Source organism: Vanellus vanellus, assembly GCF_965231255.1.
Source record: "Vanellus vanellus genome assembly, chromosome: 1".
Classification (NCBI taxonomy): Eukaryota; Metazoa; Chordata; class Aves; order Charadriiformes; family Charadriidae; genus Vanellus; species Vanellus vanellus.
In genome coordinates, this window is record NC_138905.1 from 116,090,120 (window position 1) to 116,110,786 (window position 20,667).

Below are 20,667 nucleotides of genomic sequence, written 5' to 3' on the forward strand. Positions count from 1 at the left end.
TAGTGTTCATACAAACATGCCACACTTGCAAAAACATGTTTGTGTCAGCCTGGAGTGAGACCTCCCCTTCTTGCTACACAGGCCAACAAGTTTTCTCTACTGATCTCATGATTGGGGTTTTCAGAAGAGCCTGGGGTATTTCAGTGCTCGAGTACCACTGACTTACAGCTGTGAGGCTGGTCTGAAAATCCTCCCGCAGTCTCATACTCGCCTGTGTGGATGAGCGAAGGAATAAAAGACAGATGAGATTCTATTTTCGTCAGCATATTATGACCATGTCTTTCGGTACCTGTTATTCTAGGGCTTAATTCAAAGCCTGCTGATACAAAAGGAAGCAATTTTAACAGGGTTGCTGAGAGGCCTCCCTGCCTGTTACCTGCATAAGGTGAAATTTGCATCCTCAGTTGCAGAACTTCTACCAGACAATAATGGGATTCAGAAGTTGCTGCCAGTGAAAACAATTACCAGCTACTGCCTGATCTGTGGAAACAGTCTTATTATTATTGGGCAAGTCCTCCACATCCTGATGTGGTTTGACTTCCACGAGGGTCACTAGACCCCTCTTCCTCCCAAATGTGGTAGATATACAAAACATGAATGCCTTCTGTAGGTTAAAAAAAAAAACAAAACAAAACACAAACCAAAACCACACACAAAACAATCAAAGAAGACAAATAGTTACAAACTTTTGCTGGTAAGATGAATACCAGAGTTAGACATGATGGACAAAACAGTGATAATACATTAACTGCTTGCTGTGTTTTTTTGACCTTTATAGCCTCTTCAGAAGATCTAGGTACATTACACATTGTTAGATTCAAGGTGGAAGCCATAGAGAAAATAACAGAGAAAGCAGTTGAACACAGCCTCAGAATATCTGAGTTAGAAGACACTTGATTATCTTACCTGTAATTTTTGGTTCTCTAACTGGTTTCTACAAAATACAGTATGCCTTTGTTTTATGGAAAGAAGAAGCTAGCAGCTATTGTTCATCGACAACAAGGACCCCAAGCTGTGACACAGCTGGAACTAGGGGAAGGTTTACAAGCAAAGCGTACACAAATTCCTGCTAGCAGCCAAATCCTCCTTCTGTGTGTGTCTGACACACATGGTGAGGAGTCGCTGATGGTGCTGGTATTTGAGCAATGCACACGCGGGAATCCCTGGTCTTGCAAGCTGCTGCACTGCTCCTTCTGAGAATTTCTCAGTGGAAACACAGTATTTATCACTGAATAATGATCTGCTGTCAGGAAATTCCTAGCACGAAAATGTGTTTCCTTTTGTCAAAACCAAAAGGTATTACTTTTTAAAACCAGCAGCAAGCTCTTCATTTTCCAGTAAAACATCTGCGGCCCTCTCTGAAGAATGGATCGAGTCCACAAGGGCTGCAGATAAACTTTGGTCAATCACTTTGCTTATGTCGTTTGTCTTTTGATTTTTTAATAGAACCAAGTGATATAAAGTGACATACCGAATGAAAGACATTTACAAAACAGGTAAAATAAGCTACTGTGGTATCATGGGTACTTGTGATGTTTTCTAAGGACATACTGTATTAGAGGTAGGTGAAAAAGGGGAGATGATTCTGTAACCTTCAAATATCCCAGGATCCTCCATTCACTAGTTTTTCTTCTTTTGCATTATTTAATTTTATATTTTTGCAGACACAGAGGGCTTATAACAACTTTAATGCTAAGTTTTTTGACATATTAAGATCACCCTACTATTATTTAAAGCAGTGCACATCTTCATTTGGTCCAGATAGGCAGATTCTGCCCATAATTTGAGACTGTATGTAAGTACATTGAAGCCTTTGCTTCTCTCTGTCTGGGCAGACCTAATACCAGTATGTCAACAATGGCTTAATCAAACCTCTTTTAAAGAAGATCACAACCACAGGTTAACACTTTTTCAACAAGCACTGTTTAAATGCTGACGGTCTCTGAGAGAGAAGACATCCCTTAGCTAATTTTCCATGCCCGTCTTTGCACTGGACAGTCCTGGTGTGCCATCCTGTGTCACATGTTCGAGAACAAGAAAGCCACGGCCCCGTAACCCAGCGGGGTTGCATGAGCTGTGGAGTCACTTTGCTGCTGCTGCTGCTGCCACTGCTGCTGACAGAGTTAGTCATTTGCCCTTGCTTCTTTGGCACGAAGAAACTGTAGCGCACATCCACTGGTTGAGTTGGATCAGTCGCAAGTATCTGCACAATAAGAACCTCCTTTGTGGCAGAGTGGCCCATCGCGTGCAAGAAATCATCTTTGTGACTCCAGCCGCTGTAGTTCATGACAGTCCCGTTGATGTCAATGATTGTTTCTGAAGTGGAGATCATATATTTTCCATTGACAAGGTACTCACCGTTCTTCTTTTTCAGGGCCAGGTAGGCAGTGAACCTGCTCTGGTCCTTGGTCTTGAACTGCCGAACTTTGATGTGGGTTGCCCCTTCCGGGATTTTCACTATATCTGTGTAGCCCTTGCTGAATGAAGGGGAAAGAAAAAGAGTATTCAGTAGCTAGTGTGAAATAAACCTCAAGTCTTACTGCAAAGCCTAAGGAAGTCACTGGCATGACACATCTTGCTTCGTTTTAGTTCAGGCCCCGAATCCATCTGGCTTGAGGCTCGTCTAAGATTAGTTTAACCAGGTTCCACTGTTTGTCTATTGTATTGTTCTTTATGTTCCTGCAGAAATATCTACCGCACTTATTTCAAATTACTTAATCTTTAGCTTTAATAACGATTTTACGTGAGTCAGATACAAGACGAATGAAAAATAACAGATAGCTTATATATTTCAGCAAAGGGTGGGAGATATGAAATACGATGCATGCTTTGCCTGCCAAGGAAAGATAATGAGATATGCATTGGTTACAGCTGTTTCTTGCTGTCTTTGCTATAATGATGATTAAGGAAAGCATGAGCAGAGTAACAGCTGGATAGAGGTACCTTGGGAACATTTAAAAATGATCTTGATCACTGAGAAAAAAATTGTTTACTTTGAAAGTCATAAAGCTGAAGATTAATTGTCAAGTGCCTAATACGAGGTGTACACAAATTTTAATTTGTACCGTCACAGAGTTCTCTCAGTTGCTACTTATGAAGTATCTTAATGCAAATCATAAAACGATACTTAACTCTTCTCCTGAAAGTGACAAGCATTCAAAACCTGCAAGTTGCTGGAATGCATCACTATCGCAATTATGTTATTTATTTTAACTTTACTGAAATATAGAAAACATGTAAAGACTACACATAGCTGTAAGCTACCAGCTGTACTTTGGAGACATGCATTTTCATTTCTAAATCTGTGGCAAAACTATTCTCATATCTCATATCTCATATCCGAAAAGATGAGTGCTGAAACTTCTAGAAAAAAAGGAATGAGAAAATATACTAAAAATATATAAAAGTGAAGGGGTCTCCCTTGGGATTGTTTAAAGAACAGACTGCTAATTTCGAGAATTTTTGGCTTCACAAGTAGAGACTGCACAGACTACAGATTAAACACTTGTGCTACTCCCCTGCTATGGGACAATGACTAAAACTCTACTGATTTACCACCTCCATAAACCTGAAGGAATATGGTGCAAAGAACAGGCTGGGGGGACTCTGCTCTACAGTACTGCACACATATTTTTACATAACAGTGGCCAAAATAACTCTGTTAAAACATGTTATTTAAGTTACAAAATCATTTGTTGAAAAACTAAAAGCAAAGCTGGACAATTGAAGTCATCTGCACACAGAACTTTAACACTCCAGGTGCACAAAGAAGTATTTGCAGCCTTAATTCTCCTGTTTCACAACTTCTAACTATTTGGCATTTACAGCCTTTTAAAAAAGTTCTTAGGAAACAAGTTTTCCAGAAGTTTATGTTTTGACTGCGTTAAAAGAGAGGAGTACAAACAAATGTTATTATGGCAATTGTCTGCAATAGGAAATACTAGTTTCCCCTTGTACATTTAGTAGTTTCCCAGTACATTTTAACGCACAGGTTGCTACAGTTTTGTTTTTAATGGACAGCAATACAGGAGCTGCTATTTTTCGGTGCAGAAAAGATAATTTTACTACAGCTGCTGCCCTTTCGTATGTAAAAAAAGTTTACAGACAATTAAGATTTCACTATTTTAATGAGGGGTTTAATTTAAAGTCAACTACTTGCGTAGGGGAGTTGTCTCAAATAGTATTTCCAGCAAAAAATAAACCCTTGTCACCCCAAAATTCAACCAAAATCAAGTTAGAACATACTTGTTACTTATAGGTTGACTATTACTTTCTAAACAGGACAACTTTTTGAATGCGTTGAGGTTGAATTAATATTTTACTCTCTGACCAATCTCATTTCAGTTAAAGTATGATTTGAGGCATAAGATGGTAACTTCATAGGAATAATTATAATAGAATCTTACCATTTCCAAGTACATCTATGTTACAAATCTGGTCTTACTTAAATTCATGGAGACCCTTTAACATTTTTGCTAGAGCCCGGATTCCAGCACAAGGATCATTACTAAATTACATGAAGTATTATCTCACACTGTCTTCTTCATTTAGACATCCCAGACATTACAATATTTACAAATTGGAAAAGATTTGGTTTATATAATTACTAATTTGGATGGAAAGTCATTCTTTTTGGCGGAGGTGTTTTGGCATCCTTAGGTAAGTAATCATTGGTTTACCAGGAAGAAGATTAGTTATGTTTATTTTTAGAATAAATTCACTCTCGAAGCGATTTTTGGCTGCTATTAATCAGTATGTTGAAATGTATAGAAATAAAAAGTCATTTCAGGAGTCAGATTTCAACTTCTGGTAGCTTTCAATATGCTATGTAAGAATTTGGAAGATACAAACCAAAATCAAGTTGATGTACATTTGAAAAGATGATACACTAATGCAGTCACAGACACTGAGTAGAAATCGTCAACTGAAAGTTTCTAAGAGCAGATCACTACAGCAGCCTTGTGAGAGCCTGGAATCTATAAAAATGATAATTAAAAGTCCTCATTTTCCTATGACTCTTTAGAATTGAAGAGGGAGGGAAACAAGAGTTCAGAGAGAAGGCAGACTTACTTGACATTGGTATCTCAGTACAAAGCTTACTGATGCCCTCGATGTGGTCAGGGAAAGCCACGGGGGCAGTTCCTTTTATTTTACTTGTATTAAGTTTTACTACAGTTAAAAGCTGAACTCTGACAGAAAAATGTCTTACGGATAACCGCTATAAATATTTTGACTTAAAAAAAAATCCACCTGGAGACTGATATTATGCCAACGGACATGAAGGGATATAGCAAACGCCATGTTTAAGCCTATGTTTACTTTGGACATCTCATCTAATCATCTAAGCTCCACATATACTCAGCAGTGTCAAAAAGGTATTTTTAGGGTATAATCCTTCTCAGCTATTAAGGAATACTTTTACAGCTGTGCAGTAATGCTGTCTGCTTCTCTCCACTATCTATACAAGGAGTTAGTGTCACTAAATCAGGTGGAATGTCCTCATTGCCATTCAAAGTTAGATGAGATGGAAGACGTTGTCAGCATGTACTTGCTACCACAGCATCATCTGGAAAATGCAGAGTTTTGGATACACCCAGATTATTCTGACCCAAAAAACTTTCTGATTCGCTCCTCTCTTCCTTTCCTCTCTCCTCAAGAAACTATAACCCATCTGACCAGCAAGATTAGCAAGTAGCACAAGATGCTATGGCGTATTCTAGGCAAACTTCCTGCTCACCTGTGTCACTGGCACTTTGTGTCAGAAATGGACTGGGTACAGCGTTCTGAGAGTTGATTATTTGCCAGTTCCGGCGTATTGTTACGAGCTGTAAACATCTGGAAAGTGCAATAAAGCACATGCAATGTACTTTTTTGCTCAATCTTCATGTGAAAGTAAATTGCTTTTAGAGACAGAAAGCAAGCAAGCACATAGCAGAGTTACTATTTGCACAAGATATATTTGCTAATCAATACCTCTTTTTGGTAAAGGTTCCCATGACTTTTGTGCAGCTGGAATTGTCTCCTCCACACACCCCACACTTGTCATACTGGAGCTTTGAGCCGATGATGCCATCACAACCAGTTCGGATGCATTTTCCCCGGACGCAGACTGAATTACTGTACGGTCGACATTCAGTACCATCAGTTACCTAGGCAATCAAATGACTGTTAGTTAAAACTACCATGGAAAAGATTTGCTTTTGTGAATCTGACTGGCAAAACCCAGTTACTTATTTCTGTCACCCATGCAGAACAGAGTGCCTACTTTAGAATCACAGAACCATAGAATTGCTGAGGTTGGAAGGGACCTTTAAGATCATCAAGTCCAACCATTAACCTACCCTGATAAAAACCACGTCTAAACCATGTCCCTAAGTACCACATCTACCCTTTTTTTTTCACCTCCAGGGATGGTGAATCCACCACCTCCCTGGGCAGCCTATTCCAATGTTTGATAATCCTTTCAGTGAAAAAGTGTTTCCTAATATCCAATCTAAACCTCCCCTGACATAACTTAAACCCATTTCCTCTCGTCCTATCACTTGTCACCAGGGAGAAGAGGTCAGCCCCCACCTCTCTACAACCTCCTTTCAGGTAGTGTAGAGGGTGACAAGATCTCCCCTCAGCCTCCTCTTCTCCAGGCTAACCAACCCCAGTTCCCTCAGTCGTTCCTCATAAGATTTGTCCTCCAGACCCCTCGCCAGCTTTGTAGCCCTTCTCTGGACACACTCCAACACCTCAATGTCCTTCTTGTAGTGAGGGGCCCAAAACTGAACACAGTACTTGACAAAACCTTGACAGCCCAGGCTGAGTTTCTCTAACATTCCCGACACAAAAGCTGATGAAATTTAGAAAAAGGCTGAAAACAATGACAGATAACTCTACTGTTAGGCACTAAAATTGCCCTGGCTTTAACGATGATCTCACAGCTTATTAATTATAACAGTACTTGTAGATGGCCTTGCATTTGAGCTATCTACATCTAAATGTTACCTTCATAACATTTCGAGATGGAAAACTGCAAGTATAAGCATGGGAGACATTTCAGTCTGAATTGCATATGATGTAACAAACTGACCACAAGTCTCATCTATACTAATTGGCTAATTATTCTAAATTAATTGGCTCCATAAGAGTTACTCTGGACTCCCTTACCATAATTCAGGGTAAAACTTATTCTTTTGCTCATTTTACTCTTTCTCCTCCAGAAAACCCCAGAACGACAGATGACTTTGTAGGCAAAAACCCCTTTATCCACTACTGAAAAAAACTAAGAGGCCCATATTTTTCATGACTCTACATATAGAGATGTGGAAAAACTTATCTCATTCTAGAGGCCCATCTGGTCCTAATACTTAACCAGTGGATCAAACCATTAAATCTAATCACACAGTTAAATCTTTGAATCCTATGATTAACTTCTTTTCCCTTGTTGTAGGGAAAGACTTCTAACATACAGGACACCTCTAAACTGGAGCATGAAATCATTATTGGAGATGCCATTACCTTCTGAGAAAATACCACATAATAGCCAGTTCCTTTGGCTCGGCAGGTGAGCTTGCAAACGTCTCCGGGAAGTACTCCAGCATACTTGGGGACCCATTCAACAAACGTCTTGACACCCTTTGCGTCAGACTGATAGCCATTCCTTGCTTCACACTGCTCTTGTCGGAAAGATTTAGCTGTAGAATTAATCACATCATTAGTGACTATTTCAGACCACGCTGCAAATATCATTAAGCCCATCTATTATTACAATTTCTTTTTTATATAATTTTAAAGTTACATCACTTCACCTCTTTACTTAGAACTGGTCTTCACATCCTTCAACTGTTTTAGCTTGGAAATCTTCCCATGACATAATAAGCATTAAAGGACTAAAGTTTGCATTACAGTTCATTTTCCAGGACCAAAATTTCTTTTCATTCAAGTGTCCTCTCTGTACGGCGTCAGGGTGGGGACAGGGGAAGAATTACAGTATTGTATTAATGATGAATGTCTTGCCTTGGTAAATACATTTTGGAGAAACTACAATGGACATTTGTTCTTTCCTTTCACAGTAGATGTTCAATATTTACTGTCTATGAACACAGAGGCTGGAGCACGAAGGCACTTTGGCACGAAGGCACTCACCATTTGCTGGGCAGGGTGTGACATTGCAGGAGCGGTAGATGGCCCTCTTGCCGGTGCAGTACCGGCCGTTGTTTCTAGGAGCTGGGTTATTGCAGTGACGATAAGCAAACTGAACTCCTCCACCACAGGTACGGGAGCACTGTCCCCAAGGTCCCCAGGACCCCCAGTTACCATGACTTGAAGCCTGAAATATGTGGAACAGCAGGAGGTCAGTACATCATCCAAGTGTGAATATAGGTGCAACATCTCAAAGACACTACTACTGTTTTCCTCAATTGAAGGCAATTCTTTGGTCGTTTTAATCAGGGATAACAGGTCTTAGGAGCCTTCTTTCTCCCAGCAGAGTTAATTTCTGTCTTTTATCTGCACATTGATGACATCTCATTTGGCACTGTGCATGCAAAGGTCTTGCTCTGCACAGCTGCCTTCAGTCTGTTTCATGGAAGACACCCATGCACCAGAAATAGCACCCATAGCCTCATGTGCTGCTCTCCTATTTTATGCTATTCCTACCAATAGGGCCCCTTGAACTAGCTCCAGGGGATTCGGCTCCCGGAATATGTTCATAAGGCTAATCTATGATTAATTAAATGCAATTATTGTGATGTGTAGGTATTGCTCTGAATTATTGGCAAGAGATGGAGTTATCAGCTACAGTTTGTAACTCTGCTAAATTGGCTACCTAGAAAGAGCATTGCAACAGCATGTACAAATATATAATTCCATAAAAAAGGGTATTATAAGGGCTGTAGCTTGATATGAATGACTCTCATAGTTTGCAAGTGTCTTCACAAAGCTCTGTAAGTCCATACCTCTTCTGTGGGTGTAACAGAAGTGGCAGTGCTACTGTCTACTCAGTACATTTAGAAGTATCTGAACTATGCAGCTGACGACAGTTCTTATGAGCCTGGGGACTATTCAGATGTATAAAGTTGACAGAGGGGATTCTGTCACTGGAGGTACAAACTCGTCTGCTCCAGAAATTATATTCTGGATGAACTTCATCTACCTTTCTCTTTACTCGAGTTAGGGCCCTGAGATCTTTCAGATGAGGGCTGTAAATTAAATTTACAGATTTAATTTACCTTACAATCCATTGCCAAGAAGTCAGGAAGCTAAGAATAGGTCCTTGACAATCTTTCAGTATGTCCTGAGACCTGACTTACTGAATGGGCAAATTCCCTACCCTGAAGGGATGCTCCCATTTTTCCAGGAATTAAGGCTTTCATACTTCAAGAAGAAAACACGCTTCCTGAAACTCAGCAGTGTTTTTCCTAAATCCCTCACCAATAGCACTCCACTTACATGCCAAAAAATAAGGCAGCTTTCAATCTGCCTTCCATAAAGTCGCTTTCACTCCCACAAAAATCAGCGCCTTTGAGGATCATGTCTTCTAAAATTCTCTAGAGACACAGCTGGTAACTTACTGAGTAGTATTTCTTCTTGGTTTTGTCAACACATTTTCCCTGGAGGCAGATCCTCCCTTTTCCACATGGTGTTCCCTCCACAGCAGGCAGCTTCTTAGTCAGACAAACCATCTGACCTTGGCGCACAACTGCACACCAGAGGCGAGAGCACACGTCCATACCGGGACACACTGTGTATTCGGGTCCGAACGCCAGTTTGCACTGACGAATGGCATCGTAGGTTTGTCCCGGAAGCTCCTCGGGGCCCAGGATCTGCTTTCTCGGTTGGTCCAGCAAACAGTTACCTGAAAGAGCAAACCAACCTGTCATTACTCATTTCCTAGTTTTCTCTGCAGTGCTGCAAATCTGTCATTCAAGTCAGGCAGACTGATAATGACGTCAAACCTCATTCAAAGGATGCTGACGTGAATGGAAAGGCTCCCTGAGGTGTCATCAGGTTTTGGACAAATTCATACTATTGCAACTGTGTTCTCAACCAGCAGTGTACTGGGTGTTGAGCTGCTTTCCAATCTGAGCGTGTAAATGAGTTTTACCCAAGGTCCCTTTGGCCTTTTCACGGAATCACGGAATTTTCAGAGTTGGAAGGGACCTCTAGAGATCATCTAGTCCAACTCCCCTGCTAGAGCAGGATTGCCCAGAGCACAGTACTCAGGACTGCATCCAGGCGGGTCTTGAAAATCTCCAGAGAAGGGGACTCCACAACCTCCCTGGGCAGCCTGTGCCAGTGCTCTGTCACCCTCACCGTAAAGAAGTGTTTCCGTGTATTTGAACGGAACTTCCTGTGTTCTAACTTGTGCCCATTGCCCCTCGTTCTGTCACTGGGAACCATTGAAAAGAGCCTGGCTCCATCCTCCTTCAACCCACCCTTTAGATACTTATACGCCATAATAAGGTCTCCCCTCAGCCTTCTCTTCTCCAGGCTAAAGAGTCCCAGCTCTCTCAGCCTTTCCTCATAAGGCAGATGCTCCAAGCCCTTAATCATCTTAGTTGCCCTTCGCTGGACTCGCTCCAGCAGTTCCCTGTCCCTCTTGAACTGGGGAGCCCAAAACTGGACACAGTATTCCAGTTGTGGCCTCACCAGTGCAGAGTAGAGGGGGAGAATGACCTCCCTTGACCTACTGGCCACACTCTTCCCTATGCAGCCCAGGATTCCATTGGCCTTTTTGGCAACAAGGGCACATTGCTGGGCCATGGATAATTTACTGTCTACCACGACCCCCAGATCCTTCTCCTCTGAGCTACTTCCCAGCAGGTCCGCCCCTAACCTGTACTGGTGCCTAGCATTCTTCCTCCCCAGGTGCAGGACCTTGCACTTGCTCTTGTTGAACCTCATTAGGTTCTTCTCTGCCCAGCTCTCCAGCCTGTCCAGGTCACGCTGGATGGGAGCACGGCCCTCTGGGGTGTCAGCCACTCCACCCAGTTTGGTATCATCAGCAAACTTGCTGAGGATACACTCTGTCCCCTCATCCAGGTCATTAATGAATATATTAAACAAAATTGGACCAAGTATTGACCCCTGGGGGACACCACTGGTTTTGTTCTGCTTTCCTTTATTTTAATTTACTCTGAACACATTCCACTGTATTAATCAGTTTCTGATTCAGAGGAATGATCAAGACTCATGGTAAAGTAAGCAAAGTTGTCACTTGAATTTTGAGACAGAATGTCAGAAATGGTAAAGCTTCTAAAGGAATGTCAGAAAAATCACAAACCCCAGACTTGTAACCAATAAGGCACTTTTAGAAAAAAAAGAGAAAAAAAAACAACAACCCCAAACAGATCAAAGGGAAAATATAAGCTGCATATCAAAACTAATGTTGACGGCAAATCTGGACTGGGATTTCCTTATAAGGAATAATACTTGGCTGCTTCTGGAATTAGTTTGAAGAGGGCTATCCATTTTATAAGAAAAAAAATTCATAACAGAAAGAAAAGGAGAAAAATAGCATAAACATAAAGAATTGTATAAGTGTTTTGAGATATATTGCAGAGGTCAAGATTTGTCTGGCACACTAAAAATGAGAATTCACATTTAGGTTCTAGAGGATCTACTAATAGATTTTTTTTTTACTATTGAAAACCTCACTTGTTGACATGCAGAACTATTTATTCAGTGTAACCTCTTTTACACTTCATGAAAGGGATATGTGGTCTGGGCAAGCTTCACTTCTCCTTGGCCAAAATAACTTCCCACAATTTACTTCACTTTGGAACCTACACCAGTATTCCTCAGTTGGATCATGGGTGAAAAAAGGCTATCTATAAAAACCTCACTATTTACACAAAATGGAATTGCATTTCAAGCTATGGCAGTGAATTTAAACCAACCGAATACCCCATCTTTAAATGGCTTGGGTTTTCCCTCCAGAACACACACTTACTGCAACTGTTCTTTTTCTCCGCTAAAGACTAAGGCCAATTAGCCAAAAACTCTTTCTGCATCATCACTTACTACCAAAAAACTCTCTGTCTTGTTAAACCTGTTCCATTTGTCCTTTGCTGACCCTGATTTACCCTAGCCTTATCTTTAATCTATATTATGATGACTTTTTTAAATGCAGACAAGGTGTGCCAATGCTAACTGATGAGCTAAGTGACATGAGATAAAGATAATTAAAAATAGTCTAGCATTCAAATACTGTTGTAGTGTAAAATATTAGACACATGGTGAGAAGAGAGGAAGCATAGATTTTTTTTCTGGAGTTTCTGAAAATGACATAATTGGCAAAAGTTGCGATCAAAAATAAACTTTGTAAAAGCAAGTTAACAGCAGAAGTCCTACGTCATATACCTTGTGATGAGGGAAGAAGATAGTACAGTGTTAGGGCGGTGATGGGAAGGCATCAGCATGCCAACATTCAGTAGTATACACTACTATTGTATATATGCTGCACTTTATCAAACTTCCAAGTGGAACCATTATTCAGTATTTTAAAATGTCATAATAATACTTAATTTTGCCATGACCGACACTGCTGCCCATCACTGAGATCTACCATGACTGACATGACTGGAAATATAAATTTAGAGAAAAAAGAAAAAAAAAGTCACATCCTTGCATATACTTGATCTGTCAATCATATTAGATGACACCAATGTGAATACCTTTCACATGTAACAAACAGGTGTCACAAGCTCACATAGCAAATAGAGCATTTTTTCCCCTCTAGAACACAGAGGAATGAGATCCAAACTTCTTAACTGATACTCCTCTGAGTAAACACATATAATTTCTATAAAGTCAGGTGTTCCAGCTGATATCACATGATAAATTCAAAACTGAATATAGCAAAGGCCCCTAAGCATTCCCCTCACAAAAAAAAAAAAAAAAAAGCAAGCCTTTACATTTATAGATAGTAGCAGTAGCAGTGTCTATGTTTAGACAGGTTGCAATGAAGTGCAGGTATTTTTGCGACCAGCTGGTCCAACCTCCTACTTGTAATGGTCAGAAAAGAGTTAAGAAGTTGAAGAACGGTTTGCCCTGGGCCCCCTGGTTGAGGAGGCAAAGGGGGCTTCAATTCATTAGATTACATTGCAACATACAGAGCGTGTATACACTGCTACTCCCATTTTTCACCCTGAGTACCAAAGAACATGTGTGCCCTGGAATAGAGCAACATTGCTGGCTGATGACAGTGTTAATTAAGCCATGTCATTATCTCTCCTCAATGTTATGTATCTTGGAAAAAAAAAAGGCAAAATAAGATCTGTGCGGGAAGCAGATAACCAGGATATAAATTAATTAAAATAGAAATAGCCCTTGTTTCAGGTTGCACAGAGCACCGAGCATTGACTAAACACAATAAATCTCAACCAATCATACCACAGCCCAGTGGTTGGCATGACAATAAAGACAATTAGTACCTTAATAGAGGGCTGGCTAAAAGCAATGGAAATAAATGTCACTGTCTTCTGGACACTAACTGAGCCTTTTCTTCCTAAATGTCAAACTGCTGTCTGGGGTCATCTCATGAGTGTAAACCAAATGGTGATATCATGGCAATGATGTTTATAGTTCTCTGAGTGGGCCTCAGGAGACAGGGAATCAGCACCTTGATCCTCCCCAGACCTCCTGGTTGACCTTGGACGAGACATTTGTACTGGGATTTATTTAGCTGACTTTAACTGTATGTAATGCTGGTGTCTGCAATTCAGTCAGCTGTCAGATGTTTCACTACTGAGGCAAATGAGTTTATGGTGTAATTCAGCACCACTAATGCAACTGATGAGATCAGTGAAACCACTGGTGCCATTGATTAGACCCCTCTGCACTACAATGGGAACTTAAATACCCAGTTTAGGAGTAGCTACCTATGTAGTAAACACCCACATTTTATAACATGAGTCCGCTCCCCAACATCAATTTCCAAATTTAGATAATAGGAACATCAGTACTTGACAAAGTGATATTAAGGAATTAGAGTCAAAACTGTGATGTTTTCTGTTACAGCAGTATGGAATGAATATCTAAATCTATATGGGCAACTTACTTAAAGCTTTGATAAGACATTGACTGTTGTCATTTGTTGACATCTGTAACAGAATAATGCTCACAGATCCAAATTTCTGGACTTCATTTACATTTCATTATGCCTACCCATAAGGAGCAGCAGATGAAGCACTTTATTTATTTCCTCACACCAATGCTGCTGTGCCCTGTCTGTCACAAAGCACAATTCATAAGCTCAGTGCAAACTGTTTATGCTGCCTATCAGAGAATGGAAGTTTCCTCTTGTTCAGTGTTTCCCACATAAGCCTCCTGTGACTATGCAAAATACGGTTGCAAACATCCTGAAAGAAAGCCTGGCATGTGTATATCCGTATTCTTTTGTTGCAACTGCTATTTTGTGCCTTCCTTGTCTACATCATGCCTGCAGCACTGCTCAGAATTACACCTGAACGGTTGAGGTATTTTTCCTTTGCCAAGCAGCACTCGAGAGAGATAGGATTTTCTTCTTTCTATAGGAAGATTGCAGGGGAGCTCCTTCTTGAAAAAAAAAAAAAAAAAAAAAAAAGGGAGGGAAAAACATTTGAAGTATATGACAGTACATCTGCCCCAGCTAAGGAAAAAAATGAGCAACCCCAAAAGCAGTCATATGCTTATTCTGAAGGAAACATGGAGATGTGGCACATTTGCAGTTTTATAACCAGCCCAAAGCAGTTTGAAAGGCAGTGTCATGCTCTACTAGGATCCTGTCGTTTCTGGTACACTCAGAGTACATTACAAATGGGAATTATGGAGCTATGGTTCCATTCACTGGCTGGAAGAAGAAGAAAAAAACAGAAGTTCCCTTCCTCAAATAATGCGTGTCCTTTCAGCACAATAATTTGAATACACTGCAGTTTAAATAATTGACTTCCATTTTTACTTCATAGATAGCGTTTCTGTTTTGTTAAGACAAATCTTTGATTTAAAATAAATAACTGAAAAATGCTAAACTTCAACAGAAAAGGAAGACTGTTACTTAAAAAAAGTCTCTGAAGATGTGATCTATCAAGAAAAGAGATTCCCTAAACGTTGTACATTTGAAATTACACCAATAGCACCATCAATAAAATTAATTCCCAGAGGACTACGGACGTCTAAGACGAGGGGTTCCACTTTTCTGTGAATTACTTCATCACATCGATAACTCTTTGAAACTACATGCCTGAGTGGTAACTACTCATGAGTATTAGAAAGGGCAATGTACCCTAACCCATCTGTTAACAGACTGACAGATCCAAAGCCCTTTACATGCAGCAAAGAATACATGACTTTGTGAAAAGCGTCAGCAGTTGAGGACTGCCGAACCTCTTGTACAGGCTGCACTCATGTTGAACAAGACCATAATGCAGCTCTGAAGGACGTGAAATTCCTACCTACTTTCACTGAAAAAAACTGTCAGTAGGACTGATTGTTACAGCCCCCCCTTACTTCCACATTGAGACTGGGTCCAGCTCGTGGAAAAGGGTCCAAATTTCAAGCATCACCCCAGGTACACACAAACCAGAGATGAGGTGGATGGGAGAAATGCTCTCTTTGCTTTCTTTATTGTTGGAGAAAGTAGCTAGCTGGATGCATAGTAAAGAGAAAATCAGGCCACAAAAAAGGGGAAAAAAATGAGAACAACCTTTCTACTCGCCTGCAGCAGGAGAGGGACAGAAGAGGAAACATAGTTCAGAGTTCCTTGTGCTCTCTAAGAGGTCATTTGTGGATGCCAAGGGAGGTCCCTTTTTTTTTACGCCAGTGAACTGTTACTGTACCCCAATAACTAAACTCAAAAAGGAAAGTTTTCTTCATATGTGGAAACTAGCTTGGTAATATCAAGTCAATGCCAGAGCAATATGGACCATAAAACAGGACAGTACAGATTAATGGATCTAATAAAATTGAGAGAAAAAATGAAATAATTCTCCAATAGAGGAAAAAAGGAGAAAATATTTCACAGAGCACTGAAATTAGCCAACAAAATATTTAAAAGCAAAAAACCCTTTACATTCAGCAGACATACCATACTTTTTATCCATAAGCATTTTGGTTACCATAACAACTTGATCCATTCACTCAATTACGTCATTTTTATCTCAGCATTTTGGAATTTGAATGGTTTGTTTAAGAACTGCAGTTGCTTTGGGAGCACAATGAAGACTTTAAAATTCATTAAAGAGTGAAGACTATGTTTTTTTATTACCACTTTTGGAAAATGAAAATTTCACACTTGTTCTCCAAAGGGTAAATGACATATTTAACAAATATTAGTCACATGACTTGGAAGGTAAGCTCCTGGGGCAGAAGCAATGTTTTATCATATACAGTTCAGAGGAGTCTTAATTCTTGCTTATAGACCCTCTACATAGACATAATAAATATAATGGCATTATAAACATAATAAATATCATTAACGGTAACAAGAATACATACACTCTGCTCATATCTGTAGTCTAATGCTAAATAGACCATATCACCCATTTTAATTTCTGTGAGGAAAAAGCCATTTCCTTGTGTCCTCTCTTTAAAGCACTCTCCGAGCTCCTATCTGTGTCATTTGGGAAGACAAGAGTAGTTTCATGCTTTTAAAAAATTATTGCAAACACACACTCCATCAACTCTTTCTTTTCTCTTGCATTTGAAGCATGCAAAGGGAGGCTGAGGCTCTGCCAGCCTTTTAGACTTTGCCTTATTCTGCAAGCTCTTCCAAGTTAGTCCTGAAGATGAGCAAGGAATAAACAAGCTGGTATAAAATGTTCTTATTAAAAAAATAGATCACAGTAAAAACTAACGCGTAGCTGACACAAGGTGTGATAATACATACCATGACCATCATCGAAAAATTCTGTTATAGTTGCTGAAGTGCATTTGGACCAGGGTTTTGAAGCATCGATGCTAGTCAGAATGGAGGACATCAGGCGCTTATCTTCCATGGAGCCAAAGTTCTCCTCACAAAATTTAGAGTCATCATGGGAAAGCCCAAGCAAGTGCCCTATAGAAATGAAATGAATAAATAAAATGATACAACTATTCATAACAGAGTTTACCAGCTGGAGCTCACAGTCAAGGTAAAGTGAATTGTATAATTCATACTCAAATTCTGAACAGCAGGCCACTTGAAACGTGGTATCTCTGAAGACAAAAAAGCTGTGACAGTTTACACCTTTGCATATAGCAAGGGAGTAAAGTCATCAGCTGACGTCATCGAACTGTGCTAACTGAAACCTGATGAAGACTAAAGTGAACTGTACTCCTTTATATTAGTCAACAATTTAGTTCTGTTTTTCCAAATCATCTTCAGCAAGGAAGACTAATACTTCGCTCTGTAAAGATGTTCTGCAACTGTCTAGAAAGGTGCTACAACGTCTTTCTAAACAGACAAAAATGCTAGTAATTATGGAGCAACTAAACAAACTGTATGTAAATTCTTGAAGTGCACTCCTTGCCGAAGTGTGAGTACCCTCTAGAATGGACCGAACAATCTGAGTATTGTTTTCAAAAAGTCCCTTCTGTGTAAAGAGTCTTGTTTTGCGGAAGGGTGCGTTTTAGCATTGTTTTGGTTAGGGTTTTAGTTTTGCTGGCTTTTATTTTTAAATGTATATGGTATTGGATATTTATACTCCAGAACACAAAATAATGTGCAAACAAAGTAGCACGTGATGGAACTTGCAAAAATCCTTAACATTCAGGGGAATTCGGTCCAGTGCTAGATGAGTTCTAAGCGCGACAGTAACCTTTTCTGTAGATCAGTGATCCCCATCTTCTCTAGTTTCTGGGCAACAATAATAGACTGCAGACAACACACTTTGTTCCCTCTGTAAACATCAGGTTTAACTTTAACTTCCATGCCCACACTGGATTATTTCACAGCCAATTTACTCCGGAAGAGATAAAAGAGTGAATGGGAACCAAAGCTGCAGAGAGCTCAGGCCTGAACTTAACACTCAGTCTTCAACCTAGGCCAGGAGGCAATTAAGAAGACATCCAGGGCTAGACCAAGAGCGCTTTAATGACAAGAACAAAGACCACCCATCAAAGCAACTGCACTGAAATAAACCTGATGCCCTCAAATAGCATCTGAAGAGATACACTATACTACTCTGCAATAACTAAAAGCCTTGTACATACCATCAGCCTCATGTTTTGGTGTAACTGCTGTACACTAGCTGTCAGGTGAGACAAATAGGGACACTGATGGCAGGATATATTCTCATATTCACAGTAATACACATCTTATGAGAAAAGGCTGAGGGACTTGGGTGGTTTTAGTCTTGGAGAAAAGACAACTGAGGGGGGATCTTATCAATGCTCATAAATACTTAAAGGGAGGGTGCCAGGGGGATGGGACCAGTCTTTTTTCAGTGGTGCCCAGTGACAGAACAAGAGGTAACGGGCACAAACCTAAACATGGGAAGTTCCATCTAAACATGAGGAAGGAATTCTTTACTTTGAGGGTGGCAGAGCACTGGAACAGACTGCCCAGAGAGGTTGTGGAGTCTCCCACTCTGGAGATGTTCAAAACCCGCCTGGACGCCGTCCTGTGTAACCTGCTGTAGGTGACCCTGCTCTGGCAGGGGGGTTGGACTAGATGATCTCCAGAGGTTCCTTCCAACCCTGACCATTCTGTGATTCTGTGACAATGGTAATAACAATAATAACACCTGCAATACAGGCCGGAAAAGAAGAAAATCAGCAATTTTACCTATTTGCCTTACATAAACTTGCTGCTGTTTTCATCTGCTTTGGGGGAGAAGCCAAGAGTAAAGAGATGGAGGCAGCACTCACTGCCGAGCTGTATCTGAGATTAGGGAAGCAGCTATCTGACCAGAATTCTGTGTTAAGGCAGCAGGAGATCAGAAATCAGGGTTTCTGTCCTGTAAGAGAAGCTGAGGTATCATCTGGCAGCCTCACTCACGCTGGGTTCCTGACCTAAGGAAAACTGACAAGAGGACCTTGACCAAACAGCCAGTTTGTCTTCTGCAGCTACTGAGTCCCCTCTACTGAAGTGGGAAGGAGAATGAAGAGGGCATTTCTCTTTTTTTTTCTCTTTTCCCCTGACGTGCACACATTTACCAACATCATTCAAACGCAGCTACTATTTGAATAAAAGGCCCTGCAGTATTATAAATGCTAGTAAGAATTTATTCAAAGAACCTGGGTTAACACTGAATAGAGTTAATACTCCTTTCTCTGTTACTACTGTTGCTAATTGCTATTGCAATGCTCTATCACAAGTACATTGCTGCAAAAACATAATGAATCCAACTTTCACACTGAAGGCATATCTAATTACTGGTGTGGTTTATATGCAAGATTTGGGCTTTTTTTTTCTGATAGGTAAAACCACTTTCCTTTGGTAATACTTACTATATATGGGGCAGATAATGCTATTTTTATTTTATACCAAGACACGGCTGAGTATCAGTAGGTACATGTCAAGTTTCAATCTGATATAGCACTATAAAAATACTTGCTCTGGAGAGATGACAACATCTTTGTTTTATTTAAGCCAAATGCTGGTGTTGAGCAATACAATTCACCAGTAAGATTATTATTTTGAACAGACGCATTTATCTGACAGAGTAACCAAATAATCAGTGCATCGCTTGAACCTATAGAGCAAATTCTGTGGAAGTGTCACAGGCCAAGCGTTTAATGAATCAGCAGCTACTGTGCCAAGGAGGACAGCCTCTGACCTTGCCAAAGTCCTAGACACTGACAATGAACGTCTTCAGGAAACGCAAAGATTATGTTATTTTTGGCTGCCGTCCTATACAGCGTTATCGCTAGGCTTGTACTCATGCTAATGCACTGAATGGCACCTGGTCACACCTCACCTCTGATAACTACGAGCAGAGCTGACAGGTTAATGAACCTCAACACATGCCTAGTAGTAATGTAACTAGAACCATTTTCTGCTGACATTAAATAACCTCTTGCAGCATGTTTCACCAGTGTTCTGCTAACTTAAGCAAACATTTACTAGACAGGGTTTTAAGCCTATCCTCCAGCTTTTGTTGACGGACCCCTCAATATGCGGCGCAGCTCCTCATTTAAATCAGGATGGCACACACTCTGCTTTGCAGAGCTCTTCAGGAGTTTCAGCCAGTTTCTCGTATTTCACTTGAATCTGTGCACTTGAATATGCCTATACCACCAATCAGGTAAACAGAAATATTTGCAAAAAAATTAGCCCAGCAAGCAAGAAAACACCATGCTGGTTAGACCTAAGCCTCAGTATAACAATCTCCTCTGAGACAACTTGCATGCTTAAAGGTTGCAGAAAGAATGCTCTTGTATTTAATGTCCCAAGACTGCTCATAGTTGTAACACTGCAAGAAATTACTTCACTGCAGAATGCTTGTGAAATAAGGTAATGAGGTTCTGTCAGTGAAAAACGGATTTCATTTCTAAGTCATTGGACTTTGTACCAAACAGCTCTGGGTGAATAACAAAAGCCAGAGAATTGTTCTAAAAAGTTCGGCTGAATAACATCACGTGGCACACAATGCATGTTCAGTGTAGGATAGGAATAATAGTTGGGTGCAAGCCAGCAACTTGAGAACTTAACTTATCAGAGTGCTCAACATTTGCTATCACCATTCAGAACTGCCCCACACTCTGTGATATGAAGGA

The 20,667-nt window shown here is 40.3% G+C and overlaps 1 protein-coding gene across 1 annotated transcript in view; it reads right to left on the minus strand.

Moving 5' to 3' along the window:
- Positions 1 to 1,786: 1,786 nt before the first annotated feature.
- Positions 1,787 to 20,667, minus strand: part of ADAMTS5 (ADAM metallopeptidase with thrombospondin type 1 motif 5) — a gene marked incomplete at its 5' end in the record, with an annotated part of 43,394 nt that continues 24,513 nt past the window's right edge. Inside the window, 6 exons of the mRNA XM_082480121.1 lie at positions 1,787 to 2,477; positions 5,974 to 6,149; positions 7,507 to 7,682; positions 8,134 to 8,317; positions 9,561 to 9,844; positions 16,856 to 17,023. Of these exons, the coding sequence (XP_082336247.1) occupies positions 1,901 to 2,477; positions 5,974 to 6,149; positions 7,507 to 7,682; positions 8,134 to 8,317; positions 9,561 to 9,844; positions 16,856 to 17,023 (1,565 nt within the window). The 3' untranslated portion in view covers positions 1,787 to 1,900. The remainder of the gene's footprint in view (positions 2,478 to 5,973; positions 6,150 to 7,506; positions 7,683 to 8,133; positions 8,318 to 9,560; positions 9,845 to 16,855; positions 17,024 to 20,667) is intronic.